Source organism: Liolophura sinensis, chromosome 6 (genome assembly GCF_032854445.1).
Source record: "Liolophura sinensis isolate JHLJ2023 chromosome 6, CUHK_Ljap_v2, whole genome shotgun sequence".
NCBI classification, from domain to species: Eukaryota; Metazoa; Mollusca; class Polyplacophora; order Chitonida; family Chitonidae; genus Liolophura; species Liolophura sinensis.
In genome coordinates this window covers 35,982,108-36,004,440 of record NC_088300.1, presented here as the reverse complement: position 1 = coordinate 36,004,440, position 22,333 = coordinate 35,982,108, and the positions used below count along the sequence as shown (strand labels likewise).

Below are 22,333 nucleotides of genomic sequence, written 5' to 3'. Positions count from 1 at the left end.
TGATGTACTCTGATTCAGCGTTTTGAATGCACATAAGACGGGGATTTTTTTTTGTTTGAGAAGTGTTAATATCAACACTCATAATTACTAATATTTGCAGGTAAAATCTCAAATCTGTTGTGTCTGTGCCAAAGAATCGATGCCATCCTTTTCATTGTTCTTCACAGCACGTAATCATTTATAATTAAAATCTGTTTGATTGCTGTTCTTAAGCCTTACTCTAGAATATTTCACCGATACAATGACAACTAGCATTATGGTGGGAGGAAACAGAGAAGAAGGGCCACGTGCATGTTGCTGGGATACTTTCCCAAGCATGACTGCCGAGGAAACCTGCTTGAGCTGAACCCCCAATGATCATATTGGTGAGAGGCTCCTGGGTCACTAACTGCACTAGCATGCTGACCACTCAGCACATAGGCACCAGGTTAACATGGGTCCTATAACATCCACTTTAATTAAGAATAGCTGTACTTGATGAAGTTATTTTAAGACCTATTATACATTTTGCAATTTTGAGGACAGTGATTAGGAAAACATTCAAAATCAATAAATAACTCACAACTCAGGAGTCGGGTTATGATCGTCACTCCTGAACAGCAAAGCGCAAAGAAATTATAAATAGCTGCTATACGATTCTCTGGCTTCCCACTTTTCCTTGAATTTCTCTTTGTCCTTGGATTGAGAATTATGACGTACGCATTATAGGACTTTTTGTGTAGAGTAGGATTTGGATTGCCCTTAAAACTACACAGAACTGTATTATTTATAACTAGGTAATATTAACATCAGAAAACAGTTAATATCATAATGACTTATGCAGGTGTGGCTGCCATCTGGCCAGGTTTAGACCACAAACTACATCAGCATGTGGCAATTACAAATTATCTTGCACATGAAGGTTCTCTGTGAAAGCTCGATTCAGTAACAAGAGACGCACTATCAAAGAAAGGAAAGCCTAGACATTTATAACTTGGATGTCCTTGGATTTTAAATCGTGTAATTTGTGCACCTTGAAAGTCAGGGCTTGTAATATAAAAACATGTCAGTTATACAGCTGCAGTGCAGTTTGTGGGTTGAAGACACTTTCAAAACAGTAGCCAACCCAGCTAGATTTAAGTGTTTCACCTCATTTACAACTACCTTCACGTTACCCAGTAAACAACACTTTTTACCCCAAAGCCAGCAAGGACACTCAGTTCAAATCTGGTTAACTTTCTTTTAATTAATTGCTCATAGGGCCTACCTGTGGCAGAATTTTAGTATCTTTGTACTACATTTAACTTCATCCAGCATAAAATGAAAGAGCTGCATGTTGACAAATGAATATGGAAATAACGATTCAACAACAAAAACCACTAGAGTGAAATGCATATTTTGACCCTTGACTACATCAGGTACTTGAACATAATATATCCCTTATTTTTGTAATATTCTGAATGAACTAGTGCATATCTGCTTCCTTGTACCTGCCTTTTGTGAACAAGATTACTTATTTTACTCTAAGGTTACAAAAACTTAATTAAATTTGTCAAACTGGATTTCTTCCTTTATGGAGAACACCAAATGGTGGACTAGGGAAGCTATACTAGAAGAAGTTTGCAGATCATTTTGCTGTGGTTTTTAGCGAGAGACTAAAGCTTGTACGCACAAAGATAAAAATTTCAGTAAAAAATGAAGCAGAAAAAAGACTTTTGCACAATACTGTACAGCCGCTGAGGGTGAACTCAAGGCAGATAAGATGAAACAGAAATCATAAGAAGCAGATTTTACATCTTCGCTTGGAGTTTTTATTGTATATTTATTCAGTGTAAAATGTTGGCCAAAAAAAAAAAAAAACAAAAGAACATGCATATTTTTTTAATAAATACATATGTAAAGTGCTACATGTAGGCCTACTGACCATAGAGAGAACATCATTTTGACAGCACTGTATTTGTCAAAATATGAAATTCATTTGTATTGCCATCTTCATCAATGGAGTGTTAAAGAATGGCTTTCCCATTTGACTGATGAAAATGTATTGTTACAGATGAATGGAAGATATGGTCAGCTGATCATTAATATGTTCTCCCCTCTCTTCTGTTCAGTCACTGCCCCTTGTAAACAACCTCTTCTCTACATTAGCAGCGCAAAAAAGTTTTATAATAAATGACGTCACACCGTACAAGTCCTACAGCATGAAACGAGTCAAGTAAACAGGTACAAGTCACCACTGAAATTGGCAGGAAATGACGACTTGTTGATTTACATTACGTGAACGACTGACTTGAACGACTGGGGCCCATCTGACAAAGCTGTTGCAATGCTACGTCATGTCCATTTACTATGCTGATGTATTACTTCACTACAGGCCCACAACTGAATAATGTTAAGGCTTGTTTTCAAATGAATTGGTTTCAAATGAATTGGTAGCAGCCGACAAGCTGTTCCTGGTACACCGACCGACATTTCTGGTATCCTGGTTATCTGAGAGTCGCGTCTATTTGATTAACGGATATGACTGTAGAATTATTATGTAACTGGATGTGAAATATACTAATATTCATATTACCCTGCCCTGAAAATGTCCATGTAAAAAAAAAAATTATGAGTCAACACTTGAGAATTGAACATACTAACAATGAACACATATTGCCTTACTATCAATGTATTAAGCCTTACTATCAATGTATTAAGTCTTACCATCAATGTATTAAGCCTTACTATCAATGTATTAATGTATACGCGTACATGTGTATTCTTGTATTGTTAGGGTGATTCAAAATAGAGATGATGTCAACTGTCTGGTGATGATGCCTGTCAGTTAGGATTCTGTAAACTTGTGTTGTCAACATCAAATAGCACACGGCGGTTAGATTGCCTGAAACAAAACAAAAACGGCCTTGTAGCAACAATGCTGAGTTTTTTGTGGATATCTATCTCGTCATTCTAAAGCTATTAAAACTACGGTAACAAAAGCAGTGAACCAAAAAAAAAGACAGCTGCATGCATCAAGGAATAACGGTTCAGATACATACTTCACTGAAAGACATTCAGAAGAAGAAGCAAATATAGTAACTCAGGATTTTTACCTCGCATTACCATAAAGCTGTTGAAAAGTCACATGAAATTTTATGGCATTTTTTTACAAATCGCAAATAAAGGGATGAGAATTTTCAGCTTATCTTGTTAGCTGATTTTAAAGGAAATCATCATTTTCAAAACATCTATTCTTAGACCAAAATGACCGAAACTAACCGTTTTTCTAATGACAGTCAACTATTTTAGCTTATTTGATGGAAAAGATTCTCTTCTCTGCAAACACATTCACATGACTTTTGACCAAATAACTACCCGTCTGAACTAGAGTTCCGTGAATCATAAGTGATATACTAGTAGTCTGCATGATGTTTCTGGGGCAAAAATGTTTGTCAGTAACACAGAGAGGATTGATCCAGCTGATGCAGTCGGGCAATGACTCAGCCAAACACCAAACAGCTGGTGTTACCGGATAGAAAGACGACACAGTTGTAAGATTTATCAACGTCTTTCACATTGACAGGGATGTCTTATTTGCTTAGAGTTTTTGAAATCAGTATAGGCGTGTACCAGTACATGTGCATATCTGCGATCAAAACTGAGTGAGAAAATGAAGAAAATCTAAACTGGCTTCAGCATAGTATGGCCTCACCAGAATTTGCAATCAAACCAGATTCACCTCCAGGAGTTTGTAGTGTGACTGCTGTTTATTATTGATAATTTACTTCATTGTTTACACATATTTTGCACGGGTCATTATCTTCAGAATGATCACAGCATGCTGAATGTGCTGTATCCTTCTAAAAAGAGAAAAAACTGAATAACAGAAAATAAAACGCCACATCAACACCAATATTATTTGTGTTTTATGGGCTTGCTGACACTAAAAAATCCGGAAATTGGAATAATAAAGTTGAAACAATATCTTTTTCATTTCGTCCAATCTTAATGTTTTAGATGATATTTCCATTTTTCAAGGTTTTCCAATCACGTAAATATGTCTTTAGCAGAAACAACTGCTGGGATAGTCCACTTTTCCAATAAAGCACGTGATTCTTCAGTTTCATTTTTATTCCCTCCTTAAGACACTGTATAAAGGCCTTTTACTTGCCCTAAAATTAATTCTCTCGTACACTAAACACCTTTTACCCCACTGTGCCTGATCCCTGAAACTAGCAGATCTCATGTTCCTGTGAGAATTGGCAGTCAGATTCTTCATGTACATGTGTGCAGACATACCTTCGGCTGGTGGAGTCCAGCCTGAGCTTGGAATCGTCCAGGGCATCACTGCACACAGTGCTTGCAGTCTTAGTCTTCATACTGGACTTCCTTATTGGGGTCGGAGACAAAAACACGCTGTTTTCCAAATCACTGAAACAACATCAAAGATAATAAGGTATGAAAGCAAAACAAACAACGCTAAAATAAGCTTCAGCGCGAGTAGATGTATATTTATTTATTTGATTGGTGTTTCACGCTGTACTCAAGAATATTTCACTTATACGACCGGGGGGCCAGCATTATGGTGGGAGAAAACCAGGCAGATCCCGTTTAAGGACAACAACCATCCGCAGGTTGCTGTCAGGCCTTCCCACGTATGGCCGGAGAGGAAGCCAGCAGGAGTTTTGAACATGAACTCACAGCAACCGCATTGGTGAGAGCCTCTTGGGTCATTACGCTGCGCTAACGTGCTAACCAACTGAGCAGTAAATGTATATACACTATACTAAAAAAAAAACAAAAAAAAAAACAGAGAAGCTTTTTCAAAGACTTTAAAGGCCTAAATATCCTACGCTTTCCTGCACTTTCAAGGACTATTCTGGTAAAGTACAGATTTCATGAGGATAATGGATAAGGCACTACTTCAGTAGCTTACCTATCTGTTTTGGAATTTTGAACATAAGGCACTATGATACAGTTACTGGTATTCAGCGCTAAAATTCAAGAACTTCCAACGACTTGTCATACAATGAGGTCTTTCCCTATGACTTTTTAAGAAGAAAACGTGAACAGAAGTATACCTGAGAGTGGAGACTGCACATGGTGTTTTAGCAGATGCTCGGGATCTTCCCTTCTTTGTGCTTCGTGGTGCCGGTGTCTTTACAATGTTTCCTGACATAGAAGAAAATATATCCCATTAGGCCAAACCAATTTAAAATTTCATTTTACTGTCAAAATAAATCTTTTTTCAACGTCGTTTGAGGGTATAAAAATAGAAATAAATCTTCTAAAAATCATCTAATTTGTGGAAAACATGGACTATCCCAGCAATTTTTTCTATTAAAGACATATCTTGACACCAGGAATATCACCAAAACCTCAAGATCACACAAAATAAAAACGTGGAGATTCAGTTTCAAATTTATTCCACTTATAGATTTTTTTATTGTCGCCTCATCTGTAAAACACAAAATAAAATTTGTATTGCCTCAGAAATACACAAAAAGGGATAATTGAATAGGTTAATTCAAGCATTTGCTTATTTAACTTCCCTAGTTAGTCACTTCCGTAAATATCGTTAGTTTCACGGATGAAAACGACACTGTACAACAGTAAACCATAAAACCAGCCCAATCTGCATCCCAAACTGGTGGCTGGAAAGTTATAAATTGGCATGTAGATGAAAATTCCATGAAATTATAAAGTACAGTCTGACAGTCAATTTCATCAGCGATCTTTGTTTATTACAGAGGCCCAAAACTTAGCCACGGTGTTCAATATTCACAAAACTGTGAACAGAGAACAGTCTATGGGTAGATAACTCCTGTTTCAGAAGGTATACCTGTTTTAGTATTAGCAGTTGTCTCCCCCTCGTCATTTGTGCCTGTAGCATCTTTATTTATTGTGAGTAGGCTCAACCTACTGGGATCTGTGTTTTCATTGGCCTCAAACCCCTCAGGGTTAGTAGTCTCGTCACAAGGATTCTCCTATAACAAAATTACACAAGATAATACAATGATGAACAAAGTAAATGGAACTAGGTAAACATTTGACTGGCAGCCACAACAAACAACAGTTCTGACCTATACCACTGAATATAAAATATCAAATTTTAAGTTTTCTTCAAACCTCACAAACGTTGAAAGATACATAAAAGAAATTAAGCAAAGCCAGAAACTCATCAGAAATAAGGGGAGAGTAAAAGCTGGGCTGCAACAGACCACCTCAATTAATTCCAAACTTTCAAGTTTGCCTTCATGAACACTTGAGCTATACCCCATGAGCATCACATTCCAAACCCTCTTGCACTCTTTACCTTTGAAGATTTCCCTAGCCCACTTTCAGTATTCTCTGACAGGCTGAGTTTATCTAGGACTTCGGAGATCTTACTCTGGAACTTCAGTAAACCCTTCACGCACACTTTCTCCTTTACAGCCTGTAACCATAGTCATCATGTTTTTTATGACATCAAATTATTATAAACCATATCTTTAGTAAATGAGTTGAATATTTTTTTTTTATACATTTACATATTTCACACGAACAAAAGTGCTTTCTGGGAAAACTCATAACTTAAATTAGAAAATTAAGTTTGTCAATCTCTTCTTGAATGTCGACTTGCTATCACCCAGCGGATGTCTCTCATAATATCAAAACTACATTCAATGCAGAGTAAATTCACACCCGTTTAACTTCGTTTAACAACAAAATTTGAAGCAAACTGCAATGGTTGAGTAATAAAAAGCAGAAAACAGTTAAAAATCCGGAAATTACATTCAAAATTTAGTAAAGCTTGAAAGGAAACTAAATTATTATTTTTTTTTTTTAAACTCTGAAATCCAGATTCTCTGAAATAGGTGCTAAGGCTTGACACCTCTAAGCAATATTGCAGCCATATTGAGACGAGAATAACCAGTGTCGCAGTTGACCGAGCTCACCTCTAACATCTGTGCGGAGAGAGATGCCAGGTCCTTGAGTGAGGAGACGTCCTCTAGACTGATATCTAGGATGTTCAGGGTCTTCACAAGTACCTTCACACCGAAGGAATCTGGGTGTGACAAGATCTCGTTACACACCTGGAGGGCCAGGTTATCATGGATGGTGTGATCCTATAACCACACAACAGTAACAAGATATCATTACACACTTGGAGGGCCAGGTTATCATGGATAGTATGATCCTATACACACAAACACACACACAAACAAACTTAAGTGACAAGATCTCAAGCTACAGCAATTACAAAGTTGTCTCCCCTGTCTCTGGAGAATGGGCTTGACTTAAATCTGACATTTGTTTGGAAATGTCTTGGTTTTATATGTGGCCACTTCCAGATGACCATCATACTTCTTGCTCCTCGCCTTGTTAAGGGGATGATCTGGTCAGTTTTAAGAAACACACATTACCCAGCCAAGTGTTATTGCTTGGACAAGTAGATATATACATACAAATGTATACACGCAAATAGTTCACTGGGACAACCTGTTGAAAAATTGACCGATAACTGACTGTCCTGTGTAGTACAAACTTCTTCCTCCACTGATCCCATGACACAGTCCTCACCAACAACCACTCGGGATACACTTACTAAAAAATCATGCAAAATTACTCAGCAGTTATAGTATTAATAAGGCGTGTTATCATGGATTCTGAATTATTTGTGTATGAAAGAAATACACAAAAGAAAGAGAGAAAGCCTTGTTTTTTCATGCTACAGTTACAAATCTTGCGCAATGGCCAATCAATTCGCATGATACATTTCCACTACAAGCTGTGACAAACATACCAACAGTACCTACCTACTACACCAAACCTATACAACAGAACGTGTCAAGACAAGTTGTGATGAATGTAACTTTTGGCTGAATGCTTTATTTATTTTTTTGATTTGATTGGTGTTTTATGTGTCATACTCAAGAATATTTCACTTCCGCAATGTCTGCCAGTATGCGCTGGGCATGAACTCTCGAAAACATTGTTGGAAAGAGGCTCCTGTGCCACTGTGGTGTACAGGGGGGTAGCCGCACGACCAAGGAGGCCCCATCGAATGAATACAGGCCTCCACAAACAGTATCAGTCAGTTGTCTTACCTGGATCAGGCCCCTTGTTGTTTTCTTGTTCTGTTTCAACATCTGCCTACTGGTCAGCTGCACAAACAGCAATGCTACATTGTTCACATCCACATTAGCCAGAGGGCTTGAGGATGGGGCGTTGAGTAACGTCCTCATTGTGGGCATGAACGCTTCCTTTAACATCTCCTGGTTGATTCTGAACAAAAACAAACAGTAAATGGGGTTTAACTGGTTGGTGTTAAATGTCAAGGGCTTTCCAATGACAGTTTGTAGTCAGTTTTGTGGACTGGTTCGCTGAGCGTAAACTACTGCCTTTTACAAGCATAACATTCTGAAGACTACCATTCGTACCTGTCTGCCATGGCAAAGACAGGGAAGAAAACTCCTAGACAGTGACGAAGACGGGTGTCCTCCTCAGTCATTGGGTTGTACCAGAGTAGGATGAGCCGGGAGATGAGTTTAGCAGATTGGATACGACCAGAAAGTAACAGTTTTGCCAGTCCCTCAGCTGCCACAGATCGCAAATCTGAGCTCTGTCAACAACAATAGAGGAACAGTAAGTTATGATTTCAATATGAAATATTTAACACCTTTCCAAATGCAAAAACAATACTGTTCTTGAACATCAGACTGAATGATCAAGAATGACTGTTCATGCAATTATGTAATCAGTTAACTTGTATTTCTAAAAAAAAAAAAAAAAAATATTGTTTTACATTTGTGACCCCATTATCCATTGAAGAGGCTCATATAACCCAGTAAATTCCACATGTAACCTGTGTTGACACTAACAGCCCATCTAGTCTCCTTGGTTGGCAAGCAGGCAGTTTACTGAAGGCACTTTGGTTTTATTCACCCATATACCCAAATACATTGTTTCACCTGAAGCCTGGCCTGTAAAAATGTACTTTCAAAGAACATAAAGGCCTTAAAATAATACTTTTGATGCCAACAGGTAAGAAATTAATCAATCTTCACAAAATGCTACGTCATATATGGTGGGTGAATTAATAAGGTTCAAGCAAATGTGGGACTTGAAAAAAAAAATAAATAAACTGAAAATGAAATACAGCAAGTGACAAATTTTCAGTACGGCATTCAAACACCAATCAAATAAATAACAAGTGGCATCTGCCGATAATGTGAATATGACCCCTATGTGGAAGTGTGTCTGAAAATTGCAGTTGTTGAAATCTGGGCAGCTGCTGAAACCTCCAATGTGAGCAGTGTGGAAACATGCTGAAAATTCATACATTTAAACAGAAAACAAAAAAAACTCAAAACATTAACCTCAAGATCTAGGGAAGAGCTGAGAATAGTCAGCAGTTTAATGGCAGTGCTTAGTTCAGGCTCCTGCTCTTCCCCATCAGGTGTCTGACTTGTGGCGTCCCATGTGTCATCTGTGCTCATCTCCAGCCCCGTGGTGTCTCTCCCTCTGGTACTGGTGTCACCGTCTGCTGTTGGTGCAGGTGGCTCCACCTGTAGCACTTCCAGACCATAGAAGTGAAGAAGGTCAAATAGGATATGCAGTGCTGTGGCACGAACGCCTTCTGTATCTACCTGCGATGCCTGCGGATACGAAGCAGTAACAGAGGCTTCAAGAAATGAACATTCACAGAACAAGAAAAAAAAAAAAAAGAAAGTTGACATTCATCTTACTTTAAGGCAAACGGAGATGGCAATGAAATAATGCATCAAGCGTGCTCTGCACACTGAAGTGAAAAACCATGTAATATTTCTTCAGGCACACAAATTTTACTGATAAAACACAATTTAGTGAAACAAATATTAAACAAATCAAGACAGGTTTGTCAGGTACCTGGCAAGGTGTGGTGGTTTCTTCTATCCATAAACCTGATAGCAGGCATGCAAATGAAAATACAGTGATCAAACAAACAGAACTGTGTGATCTGACATTGGCACCATACTGGTCACCCAAACACTGAAGTATAAACAGTTGATCAGTGTACCTGTAGGAGGAGGACAAGGTACTGTAAAGCTGTCTCTTTATTCAGCAGACAGCACAGACCCAGGGCTTTTACCGCGGCATTCCTCACATCTGGATCAGCATTCTGTATACCTGGCAATATCTGTAACAAAGAAGTCCTGTGTGAAGTACCGTGTGAAGTACCGTGTGAAGTACCGTGTGAAGTACCATGTTAAGTAGACACCATTCACGTCTTTGAAACAAATAATGAATTTTTGGAATATTTAAGACTTAAGACTATCATATTTTCTTCATATTAAAGTTGTTCATGAACGTCAAAAAAGTGATTTCTTTAATTACTTCAATATCCTTTTTGTGGTTTTGTGCCCCCCTTTTTTTTTCACATCCATGAACCAGAACTCAACAAACCAAATGCGATTTTAATATTCATTAACGAATACCACTGTGTGCAGTGCTGTGCAGCGTTTACAAACAACTACAACAATTACACGAAGTTTGCATTTTGTGCAAAGTAAGTATAAAGTATATATGGCATAGCAGGATTTCTCAGTGGGAAATTGTTAAGTGCAAAATCTGTAAAGTAAAGAAAAAAATAAAGTCTCTAAGTTCAAAACTTAGTCAGGTCATGTCCACAATGATGAGAATGTGTGTACCAAATTTGAAAGTGCATTGAGATGGACAGATCACAGTTGCATTGGCAAGGCAGCATAAAAATGTATACGCACCAAGGAGTCTTTGATGGTCTGTATAACTGGTGACATGCCTTTGATAGAAGCGTTTTCCAACAGTTCACTCACAATATTGAGGCATTTCAGCCAGGTCTCTGGGTCTGTCTGAAACACAAACCAAGGAAAGAAACTTGAAGATATTCAAACTGATCTCATTTGTCTGGGGATTTATACAAAAGTCAAAATGGGTACAGGAAACCAGGCAAAGATGAAACTCTTACCCATAGTTCTTTTATTACGGACACTCCAGAAATATAGTATCTATCCTGTAGCGTAAAATACTTGGATCTTGAGTTCTGGATCCTACCCATAGTTCTTTTATTACGGACACTCCAGAAATATAGTATCTATCCTGTAGCGTAAAATACTTGGATCTTGAGTTCTGGATCCTACCCATAGTTCTTTTATTACGGACACTCCAGAAATATAGTATCTATCATGTAGCGTAAAATACTTGGATCCTGAATCTGAATCTAAACCTGAGCTGTTCCAAACATCACTGTTTGAATCTCAGTGATACTGGAATTTCAGGTCACAGCTGTATTGTTAAGTTTGAACATTAAAGAACACGGATATTTGAACTCCAGACAATCCAGACAATGCTATTGTGGGAACAACATTAACTTGAAAAGGGGTATAAATAACTGTTAAAATGATTGTAGATTTCAAATGTTCTGATTTTGACAATGAACCCCTTGACACACAACACATGGGTAACTACAGTTGGTGCCTCAGTTGTGGATTTCTAGGGGTGTTGGTACAATTGAATACTGACAGAGGGAAGCAAATAACCACACAAAAGGTTAACACGGTTTTCTAAGGTTTTTTCAAAGTATTTTACTGCAGAGACAAAAGAAAAGAAATGGTGCAAGAACAACATCGTAGCATTGCATGACCCGTGATGCCATCAGCTGGTGACAAATAATGACTGTAGAATAGTGTAGCTCACCCTCTCTATCCGGACCTCCTCTACATGTGTCAGCTGTGCCTGGCTGATCTCTGCTTTCTCCATCTCTAGTTCACTAATCTTCTCTTTCAGCTCAGCAGCCTTGACAAAGGCCTGCTGTTGTATACACTCGTCCAGGTCTTCCCTCAGCTGGTTCAGCTGAACACGGATACCAGCCATCTGAACCAATCAGTCAATCAAGGAATGAATGATTATGGATTAACGATAACCAACGCACATACATGGACATGTAGGTGTGTTATGGAGGTAACTTATGTATTACATCTGTGTTTAGTGCCAGGTCCCTGCCCTTCAACACCTTCACGTATATTAGGGAAGTCAGAATTATGGATGGAGGAAACTAGAGTGCTTCCTCAGTATTAAAATGATATGATGGATACCCTATGGAACAGAGCTAACACCACAGTTCAAAGAGATTTAGGGTGAACAACTCTATTTAACCCCTATACATGAGAAGTCTTCAAACACAAAATCTTCGAGAGTTTCCGTAAAACTTTCCTGATGTGATAATATTCCTTGCGTGACGATGAAAATTAGGTAGACATGACATCAAGTAAGGCAGTGAGGTGATTTTTTGAAGATTTAGTAAAGCAATTTAGACGATCTTGATTCGTGTCATTTAACCCTGCTTTTAAGACATACAGGCCTTGAGACTGGCATGGCTCTTCAAAGTCATTGCCAGGCCCTAGAGATCTGGATTCAAGTCTGCAATTTCACTGTTCAATAGTCCACTAAGAACAAAACTTTAGTCAAACAAACCAGTGATCCATTTCTGTGTTTTATTTCTCTCAACAGGAAAGCAGCATATTCTTTTCAATTCAATGAGTACATGGGCAATTCTGCCAGCAACCTGTGGATGGTCGTGGGTTTTCCCCGGTCTCTGCCCGGTTTCTTCCCACCATAATGCTGCCCGGCGTCATATAAGTGAAATATTCTTGAGTACAGCGTAAAACCCCAATCAAATAAATCAATCAATTCAATGAGGTGGCACTAGTGTGAAGCAAGACCTCTAGTCATTAATAGGTACAGAAATGATTGTATCTACAATGTTATAATGTATTAGTTTCTATTGTAATGTTCTGGCTTTAATGTGACATCAAGAGGAGCAGATGGGAAGCGAACGTTTGGTATCGATAAAATGACATCAAGGTCCCACTGTCTGCTGAAAATCTATTTCTTTTAGTTTACACAAAACACACATCTTAATGTTCTCAGATTTGCTTTTTGGTACCTTCAAATCATTCTGTCTTCTTTCATCTTCGCCTGGTCGTTTCTCCACTGAAGTCATTGGTTCACGAATGTCCGCTATGATTTCAGCCAGATGAGTGACGAGTGGCTCATGGTCAGAGTGGAGGTCAAGTAGGCGGAGAATGATGTGTTTGATCAGACGATGACTGACGTTCTCGTTCAGCAGCATGTCATCTAGCAATTTCTGAAACACTTTCCTGCAGTCAGAAATACAAAAATGTTATACACTTGTGCAAAGGAAACATCATTTCCAGTAAACCCCCCCAAAAAAATTCCAGTGAAAAAATTTTTCTTTAAAATTTCTTATTAAAGGTATTTACATTCAAACATATTCCAAATGTGACATTCTTATAAAATATAGAGCCTAAGTCAAGGTAGCAAAAGAGCATGTTGTCGGCAGTATTAATATGGGATTTTATGAGCGAGCCATCCCTAAAGACATCAAAAAATGGAACAAACACCCAATTCTCAGAATTTTCAGTTTTTCAAGGCTTTTTTAGATAATTATGTATGTCTTTAACAACAATATTTGCTAAGACAGTAAACATTTCCCACAAATAAGATGATTTTTCAGTTTCATTTCATACCCTCCTCCCACACTGAAAACAATATTCATTCTGCTCTTCAAACGAAAATCTAAATCTGTGTGGCCTAAAGACAGATCAGATATTTAAAATGCACCCAGTATTTCCAGTATATACTGCCCTTCTCTATATCTGACATACAAAATTACATGTACTAACCGTCCTGCCTGATCGGTGAGGTCCATAAAGCTGGTCATAGTCAGCAATTGCTGGATGACAAACTCATGTTCTAACTGTTCATACAGATCTGTACATTGACCACAGCGCTCCAGGTACCTGCAAACAGCAGCAGACCCCTTATCTTAACCTATAACTTAGGATGGCTTCTACTAGTCACATAGTGCTACAAACACAACAAGACTGAATCAGTTTTACATGACTTAAGTACAAAACATTTACTTCAATTTAGTTTGTACACGAATGAGAGGACATAGCACAATTTCTCCTGTTAAGAACTTTCAACTGTACCACTTTTGTCATCTTTGTATCAAAATTGTACGTAGTTGATATGGTTTCTTAATGTCCAGTCTAATTTTAACAATACCACACTACCTAAAAAAAACTTAACACTGAATGCTATCCTATACAATGACTTACAAAGTAGGATTAAGTGTTTGACAAGTCCTCAAGAATTATGCCAAAAATGACAGCTGTCAGTTAAATGGGTCATTGTTGGAGAAAACAAAGTGCTTTACTGAGTATAACCGAAAGCTGGATTTGAACATATGATCTCAATGATCAAGGATGAGTGAAATTTCGGCAAAAATCATAGAACCCTTCTAGAACCAGTGATGCACCTAGAAATCATGTCATATGAAACAAAAAATTGTAAAACAAACACAGCATTACAAAATGTTCAAAAAATAAAATAAAAATAAAAGGCGAGCTCATGTCTTCCTATCACATTTTGTCAGAGATGCAGAAATCCACACACACCCGATCCAGTTACCAAACGTAGGGACAAATCTGCTAAGCCCTGTTGTCTAGCGCTTACTTGTGGATGTAGTCACAGAAGTCCAGACAGTTGGGGAGAACCATCTCAAGCAGTTGCTCCACACAGTCGCCCATGGAGTGGATGTAGCGGCACAGACTACACCAGTACATGGCACTCTCCTCTGTCAGCTTCTCACCATCTATCAGCATCCTGCACCATGAACAACAACAACAATTACACCACACATATTTACATTTCTTTACATTACTTATTTTATTTCACCATACTTTTTTTTCAGCTATACAAAGGCAATCAGTCTTATGGGTGGGGGAATCCAGAGTGCCAGGGGTAAATTACCAACCTTTGACTTCTTACTGACAAACGGTTTCATGGATGATGTACAGACATAAAGCACATCATATCGGTGGAATTTCAACAAAATTAATACTGAACAAATGGCCACCCAAGCAGTCAACAGCTTATCACCTAGTCCCCATAAATTAATTCCATGTCTAAAGCTGGGATTGAACCTGCATCTCTGTAACAACAGGTTCGATATTTTCACCCTATGTTTTTTCTTTACTGCAGTTTATATATAACACCGAAAACTCCAGCTATAGGTAATATGATTTAAGATGTAAAGGGCCATAACTCTGCCAGGATGGTATTGTCTTAGCAGTTCACTTACTTGTCATCAAGGATGGTAAAGTTGGCAACCAAATCGCCAACAGCTGTGCCTTTGAACATGGTGGTGAGAGCCTTCTCACAGATCTCTACAGAGCTCTCCACATCCAAGCATTTGAGAAGTTCCAGGACATTCCCGGCAAACGACTTCAGCCAGCTCTGCAGAAGCTGGTTAGCACACGTCTTGGCAACAATTTCTGTAATATTAGCAATCGTTCAATATGTACAAAACACTATTTAAATTCTTCACAGTGAAACTGGTAGAAATGTATTAAAAGATGAGGAAAATCTATTATAAAATGAGGATTACGGTTTGAAGGAAAGTGTAGAAAGATAAAACAAGGAAAGCATAGTTTATATCTGCTAATCTGCTATATCTGCTATCTGCTAACCCCTTTATTTCATGTAAATATTCTGTCAATGGTCCATAATTTTCGGAAATGACCTTCTAATATCCAAATACAGAATTACTGCCTCCTCTTTTTGCCGGATCTGAGAGAGTGGAGTTATCTGGATGGCCAGGCTGTGGGCTAGCATTGGTTATCATCAAGTTTGGCATGGTTGTCTAAATACAGCTATGACAAACATGGATAATTAAAACAAGAAGAAAAAAATATACGAAAAGTATTGTTTCTGCTGAGTACATGGGCAAAATAGTGGTCTTTTCCTGGGGATATTCTTATAAAAGGGTAATCATGAACAACTGTGATTGGTGGTCACCTGAACGATCGTTCAATCCATCGGTGAGCAGCTGGATTCTCTGTGCGATGGACAAGGTCTTGATGTGGATCTTATCAGCTATGATCTGAAAGGCTGTCTTCCTGACAGCGTCCTTGACATCTCGGGTACGGTCCAGGATGACGGTCAGTGTTCTGGTGGATGGAGCAATACAAGACAGCACGGCACGGCGTACATCAGGGCTGGGGTCACAACTGATCAGGAACAGATATGCTGGTAAAGGACGAGAAGATTGAAATAAAGTGTAAGGGAGAACAAACAAATGTCCAGAAATGACAGATGAAACACTACGAAAAAACAACAACAACAACAACAAGGATTCCATGACTAAAAGTTTGATTCTTAGCATAGCAGATGAATGCCATTCTTTTTAGTCCAACAAAATTTCATCCATGACTAACTTGCCCATTTTTCCTGATTCTGACAGTTCTATTAATTTTAGAAAGGTGTTTTGAGGTCTGCTTGGAACATGGAATAACATTCTACTGGAAAACTGTAAGTTTCATCACCTTAAATAATACTTTTTGACACTTATTTACCTCCAAACATGCGCTATTGTGGGTGAAATTTTACGCCGTACTCAAGAATATTTCACTTATACAACGGCAGCCAGCATTATGGTGGGTGGAAACCAAGCAGAGCCCAGGGCAAACCCACGACCATCCGCAGGTTGCTGTCAGACCTTCCCACGTACGACCGGAGAGGAAGCCAGCATGAGCTGGACTTGAACTCAAAGCGACCTCATTGGTGAGTGGGTCATTACGCTGCGCTAGCGCGCTAACCAACTGAGCCACGGAGGCCCCGGGTGAAATTTTAAGTCATTTAGGGTATCTTAATATTACAATATTAAGAAATAAAAAGACTCTTTTCACTGAATGTCAAAACACTCAAGTTTATCTGGAACTTCAATCCTTTAAAATGCTGTAGTGGTTATAATAAATAGCCTTTGAGTGAGATTGTTTATAGCTTAATAGGAAATAGAATCATTTTCGATTGGCTCGTGTGAGAGATGGATAAGCTATGGTAAATGTAGGTATAACGAAATGTTTAAGACACAGATGCGTTCACACCTTTACCTTTAATAACTGGACAGTCCTTGTCAGTGGGGTCCTGCAGACGGGCTAGAGCATAGACAGCCTGGGCACGCACCAGGGGCAGTTTATCTCTGGCCCGCTCCAACATGCCTGAAAATATCTCATTGTAGAGATCGTCATCAATGTGAGCATCCTCGCCCAGGTTTGTCAGCAGTTTGTTGATCAGTTGACAACTCCTGAACCTGACGCCCTGGTTACATGCACTGTGGGACTGAAACAGAGGAAAACTGAGGGTGTCAGAATAACAAAAGAAGTCCCCACTTCAACACTAACCATTAACCTTACCTGACAGTTCAGCATTAAACTATAGCCTGTTTCAACACTTCCTTTCAGCTCAGCTAACAAATAGGAAAAACTTTCAAAACAATCATGGACACTTCAGCAGATCCTACTAAAATTTTACCTGCCATTCAGGCTGACAATACCTTGTTTTACTTTGAAAGAATAAGATATAAAGAAAAAAAATATATAAAAATAAGATACCAATCTGATATAAAATATCTGTTTTCTTTTTTACCAAAAAAAAAAGCAGTTTACAAACCACTATGCACCCATTAATATAATCTTCATCCAATGGGATTCTTGAGACAGATCAAAGTGAAAACTGCAGGTAAATCTGGGCCTTGTAAAACTAACTATACGAAAGCATGTAAGTATCTTTCCAGAAGATTTCTCACACATACACGATTTCTCACGTTCTAGGCCACTAACAGTTTGTGCTAAATGCAGTAGACATAGGTTATTTATCTGGCATAATGATGATGACGGCCCATTTTTTATACTAGTTTTATAACTATGTATGATAAAGGACTCAAATTTGGCCTGATTCTTAGAGTTCTGATGACCTTAGAATTTCAATTTAGGTATTTTGAGGTTTGTATGGAAAGTGGAATGATGTCTGGAGAAATGTCCATTCAGTACCAATTTTCTAACAATTATTTGCATCTAGGAACTCACTTTTTGGAAGAAAATTTTACTTTTCTAATGTAAGTATTTTTTGACATCTGAAATTTACGACAGCAGTCATGTCTCTCGGTGGAGACTTTTGTAAATGTAATGAGCAAGTACCTGCTTAACTACCTTCACCAAACCTCCTATTTTACAATATTTAATTCTCTCTCCTAGAACTGCTCAAAAAGATAATTGATAACTCCCAGTCTACCACAAACCTGCAACAGGAATGTCACCAGTTTGTTCAGGAGCGAGTTGTCATCACTGTCTACCTCTGAAGCATTGCTGACAGAACAGACAAACTTGGCCACGAACTCTATGGTGCGTTCTACCACAGGTTCTCTGGCATAGACTACCATTGGGTACTTAAGCAGATGAACAAACTCCAACCAGAAAGCCTCTGGATCCATCTGTAATGGAAAAAAAAAAATACATACATTTATATAACATTGATACTGAAAATATATGAATATCTTTGAGCTTCTTTACAAACACATCATCTCATTAAGTGGACTATTTTGTGAAGAGATAAATCAATTCTGTACTTCTTAATATTATTCTCACTAAGTATAAATGATTCACCATGTGAATGAGTGCAGAAAAAGTTCAGGTAAAATGAAATCCAGTTATCTTGACTGTTAATCTTTTCGCAAAAAATATTAACACACATTAAAACACAAGACTAGAAGATTATGTGTGGAAAAACACACAAAAGTCACACTGCACTAATCTGTAGCAATACTGTACAATGCATACTTGTAAGGCCTGTCACAGAATTTAATAAAGATTAAAACGGTTTAAGAAAGGCATCTTACATACATGTACATTTATGGCCAATGTTTTGGATACAAAATACAATGGGACAGTCTACGTTATAAAGGTTTCACTTACAGCTGTGTAGATTTTCTGTAAAGACTTCAGCTGTTTGTTGTGACACTGGAGGCTGGAGCCGCACTCCACAAAGACATCTTTCATAGTCACCTGAGGCATCTTTGGGGTACTTCCTGGCACCTCACTGTAATTACCATCAGATGTACCTGCAGTTATTGTAACATCCTACAGCAGCCATTGGAACATTATTGTGTTAAACATGTTTAGCTACCAGAGTTCAACGTCACAACATCAAGAGAGTGGATATGTTTGGAATCGACCAGTCAGGTAACTTCGTCAACTATAGTTCAAAGAGATTTATTTATTTATTTGATTGGTGTTTTACAATGTACTCAAGAATATTTCACTTATACGACGGCGGCGCCCGGGGGAAACCCACGACCATCCGCAGGTTGCTGTCAGACCTTCCCATGTACGACCGGAGAGGAAGCCAGCATGAGCTGGACTTGAACTCACAGCAACCGCACTGGTCATTACGCTGCGCTAGCGAGCTAACTAACTGAGCCACGGAGGCCCCTATTTCAAAGAGAGAGATATAGTGTATTCAAAACCTCTTCAGTGTTAGTGGAAGAGTCTTACGGGTATTCCCCACCTTCATTTATAAAGCTATGTCAAACAGTAATATTTTTGGAAAGCAAAAGGAATGTTTGCCTTTGTCAACAGAAAAAAGTTAGTTTGTGGTTATTATTGTGTAAAAAAAAAAAAAAAGAAAAAAAAATTGATAACTATTTAAAGAAAAGGTTTCCTTTCAGAAGGGCCTCTGCCACATATTTATTGATTTACTAGATTGCTGTATATGCCATACCTTTCATTTTTATGGCAGCTGTCATGTATGGGTGACTTTCCTTAGATAGACAGTAGACATAGAGGGTCAGACTAGTGTATCTAGATAAACTCATGTGAGCTGTTTCAAAATTCTGACATCACCCTATCCCTCCCTACCTCTCAAAATTTAAAGCTTGCCACTGTCAATGGAAGTGGTTTCAATTAGGTCTGCGCTGGTGGCATCCAAGCATAATAAGGTCTGCACTGGTGGCATTCCCTAAAAACACTAATCTTTTTTCTGCCCCTGGGTTAGATTATGAGGATTGAGGTTTTGCTTAAATACAGCAATGAAGTGAGTGAGTGAGTGAGTGCTTGGGGTTTAACGTCGTACTTAAAGTGAGCATAGAGTCAGCCAATAAAGCCAAATTAATTAATAAAGTAGTATTCCAAAAACGTTCAAAAAATATTTTAGAAATTCTACACCGCTTATCAACAAAATAAGAAGCAATCGTCAGTACCTAGCCACTCATTTGGTGAGTCCATTTTACCATGTTATAGCTATCTAGAGTGACGTCACCAAACCTAGAAGCTCTCACATACCATCGGTATTAAACAATGTGACTATGAAAAAATACAAACAATAGTGCCTGATACCCAACCAGGGCCTATCAGCTCTGTCCCATGTTCAAAAGGCACATGTTTCTTTTAGATTGGGGCTTGGTCAGGGTGATGTTCGTTTTTAGCGGTCCTGCACGTCCTTGTCCTGCATGGGTGTAAGCATTTGGCCTAGCTGGCTGTACAGACTTCAGGGAATTCACCGCACATGACAGGGCCTTCTCATTGATAAGACCCTTTCATTCAGATTTTGGGAAGATATTTTCATAATAAATCTGACTTTGCTAAGGAAATATAATGCAAAGTCACAATATTTTTCTTCAAGCAATGATCGACTCTCTTGAGGCGGTTTTTTGGCCAGCTCACCCTGACAAGTTACTGCAGTATCCTACCCAACATGTACGCATTGTGACATGGGCGGCCGTTCTCAGTTCCCTGCTCATAAATGTGTGGTCCAAAATGCATTAGTTTAACACTTAAACTAAGAGCGAAACCCAGTTTATTGCATATATATCTGTCTATCCACAATAAGAAACCACACTGACAATCTAGAGCTAATAGTTTTTGTGACGTGACAGAAAAATTATCACGTGACGCTTTATGCACCAGTGATTGGCCAAGCTCGGAGTGAAATGTCCGTCAGTGCCACATCCCCAATGCTGAACTTCATCTTCTTGGCTTTCAGATCTTTATAGAAGTTTTTACATATTTCTCTGTGCTAGCCTTGTGATATGTCATTTTTTTTATGTATATATAGTGGCAGGCTTTACGTTCACTATTATACCGATACGTGTCAATCAGTCGTTGCATTCCCCTCCATGCTGAACTTCAAGCGAGGAAGATACAACGTCCTCCTTCAAAGTCTTTGGTGTGACCCATCCCAGGACTGACCACTCGCAAAGCGGATGCTCTACTAACTGTGGCCCGTCACACGGCAATGGAAATGTTTTGCAGTTAATGTAACTAAATTATGAAGATGGTATAAATTGGAAATCAACCAGAAAATGACTTAGACATGAGCAGAGGAGGGGAGTTTGGTTGTCATGAGTGGGATGGATGTGGAAGTTTTTTGAGAGGCAGGGATGGCAATGTTAATAACAATGTCAGAATTTTAATATCCCACACTGAGTCCTTCCAAATGGCTTAATGGTCATGCCTATTTGATCGATACACAGACATGTTTATTAAGCAATGAGTACAAGCAATGAACAAACCATATGCATACCAAAAATGGCCTTAAGAAACTTTATTTACGGACGTCCAACTTCTTAATGTCAGTCCTTGTTTTGTCAAAAATTAATACCAATGTAAGTGATTATATCGCCACAGAAAAGTCTCCCAGTATTAATACTTCTCACTTACTTCATATACAAAAGAGTATTATGCTCTCACTTAGAAAGCAATCACTTTGGCAAGAAAGTCTCTCTGATTTTTATTTTTCTCAAACCGTTCGTTATACTGTATAACAACAACAACATTGTTGGCATAAAGTATTTTTACTGCGTGCTTTACTGAGGCGAGTGGTGGAAAAGCAAAAGAACACAAGAAAATATAAAACGTTATTTTAAAAGTAATCGCTGCCCTATTTACCAGGGATGTGCAAAGACGAGTAAATGGTTACCAAAGAGTATTTTACCAGTGATATCTCGTCCTTTGGAAGTTCTTCGCTTTGCAAGCTTCAAACTAAAGCGCCAACAGGTCACGTGGCTTGCAAGAACGATAACTACGCGTGATCATTCCGTTAGAAAACAATCTAGCCTATAAGATTTGGAGTATATTTAAAAGTTGGATGTGTTTACACAAAAAAATATTTAGTTTGATACTGTTATAACCTGAACAAAATATGTATTCAATATGTCAATTCAATAATAATTTAATTTTACAACTATTTACATATTTATTTTGGAATAAAATTTCACGCAAATCGCAGAAGCTCTATTGAGATCACGTATGCAATAAGATTGGATTTTTAGGGGTGAAATCATCAGCTCATACTTACCTGGCACAGGGGATACCGTGATCACGAAGGCGGTTCCCCCAGGTCGAGGCCTTCCCATTGCACTTCGGTGGGCTGACGCTTGCGATCACCCCAAATGTGGGTGACTCGGGTGCGTAATTTTTACTCAGGGGGACTGCGTTCGCGCTATCCCCTA

General features: G+C 38.5%; 1 protein-coding gene and 1 non-coding gene across 4 annotated transcripts; one reads left to right on the top strand and one right to left on the bottom strand.

The window, feature by feature from the left end:
• Positions 1-1,424: 1,424 nt before the first annotated feature.
• Positions 1,425-21,842, bottom strand: LOC135468283 (condensin complex subunit 3-like). Of its 3 annotated transcripts, XR_010444216.1 has the most exons (22): positions 21,817-21,842; positions 18,801-18,924; positions 18,128-18,319; positions 16,941-17,169; positions 15,847-16,077; positions 15,131-15,323; positions 14,503-14,652; positions 13,668-13,784; positions 12,908-13,121; positions 11,659-11,835; positions 10,707-10,814; positions 10,004-10,123; positions 9,324-9,602; positions 8,385-8,566; positions 8,052-8,229; positions 6,900-7,070; positions 6,278-6,397; positions 5,804-5,948; positions 5,043-5,133; positions 4,261-4,392; positions 2,702-2,863; positions 1,425-2,659 (listed from the first exon to the last, which is right to left on the bottom strand). XR_010444216.1 is itself a non-coding variant. In XM_064746446.1 (21 exons), the coding sequence occupies exons 2-21, from the start codon at positions 18,897-18,899 to the stop codon at positions 2,803-2,805; spliced, it is 3,189 nt and encodes a 1,062-aa protein (XP_064602516.1). In that variant the 5' UTR covers positions 18,900-18,924; positions 21,817-21,842; the 3' UTR covers positions 1,425-2,802. The 3 variants fall into 3 exon arrangements, 2 of the variants coding, with proteins under 2 accessions (XP_064602516.1, XP_064602517.1); XM_064746446.1 differs by having other exon boundaries at positions 1,425-2,863; XM_064746447.1 differs by having other exon boundaries at positions 1,425-2,863; positions 18,801-18,946; positions 21,771-21,838.
• A 329-nt stretch (positions 21,843-22,171) lies between these two features.
• On the top strand, positions 22,172-22,333 carry LOC135469458 (U1 spliceosomal RNA). The gene has a single exon (XR_010444336.1). It is a non-coding gene; the product is annotated as a U1 spliceosomal RNA (small nuclear RNA).

Coding starts and splice junctions, on each gene's coding strand:
- LOC135468283 (XM_064746446.1), bottom strand. CDS start 18,899: ATGCCTCAGGTGACTATGAAAGATGTCTTTGTGGAGTGCGGCTCCAGC. Junction 17,170..18,127: donor TGGTGACATTCCTGTTGCAG/GTTTGTGGTAGA, acceptor CCTCTGTTTCAG/TCCCACAGTGCATGTAACCA. Junction 8,230..8,384: donor GTCTTTGCCATGGCAGACAG/GTACGAATGGTA, acceptor GTTTTTGTTCAG/AATCAACCAGGAGATGTTAA.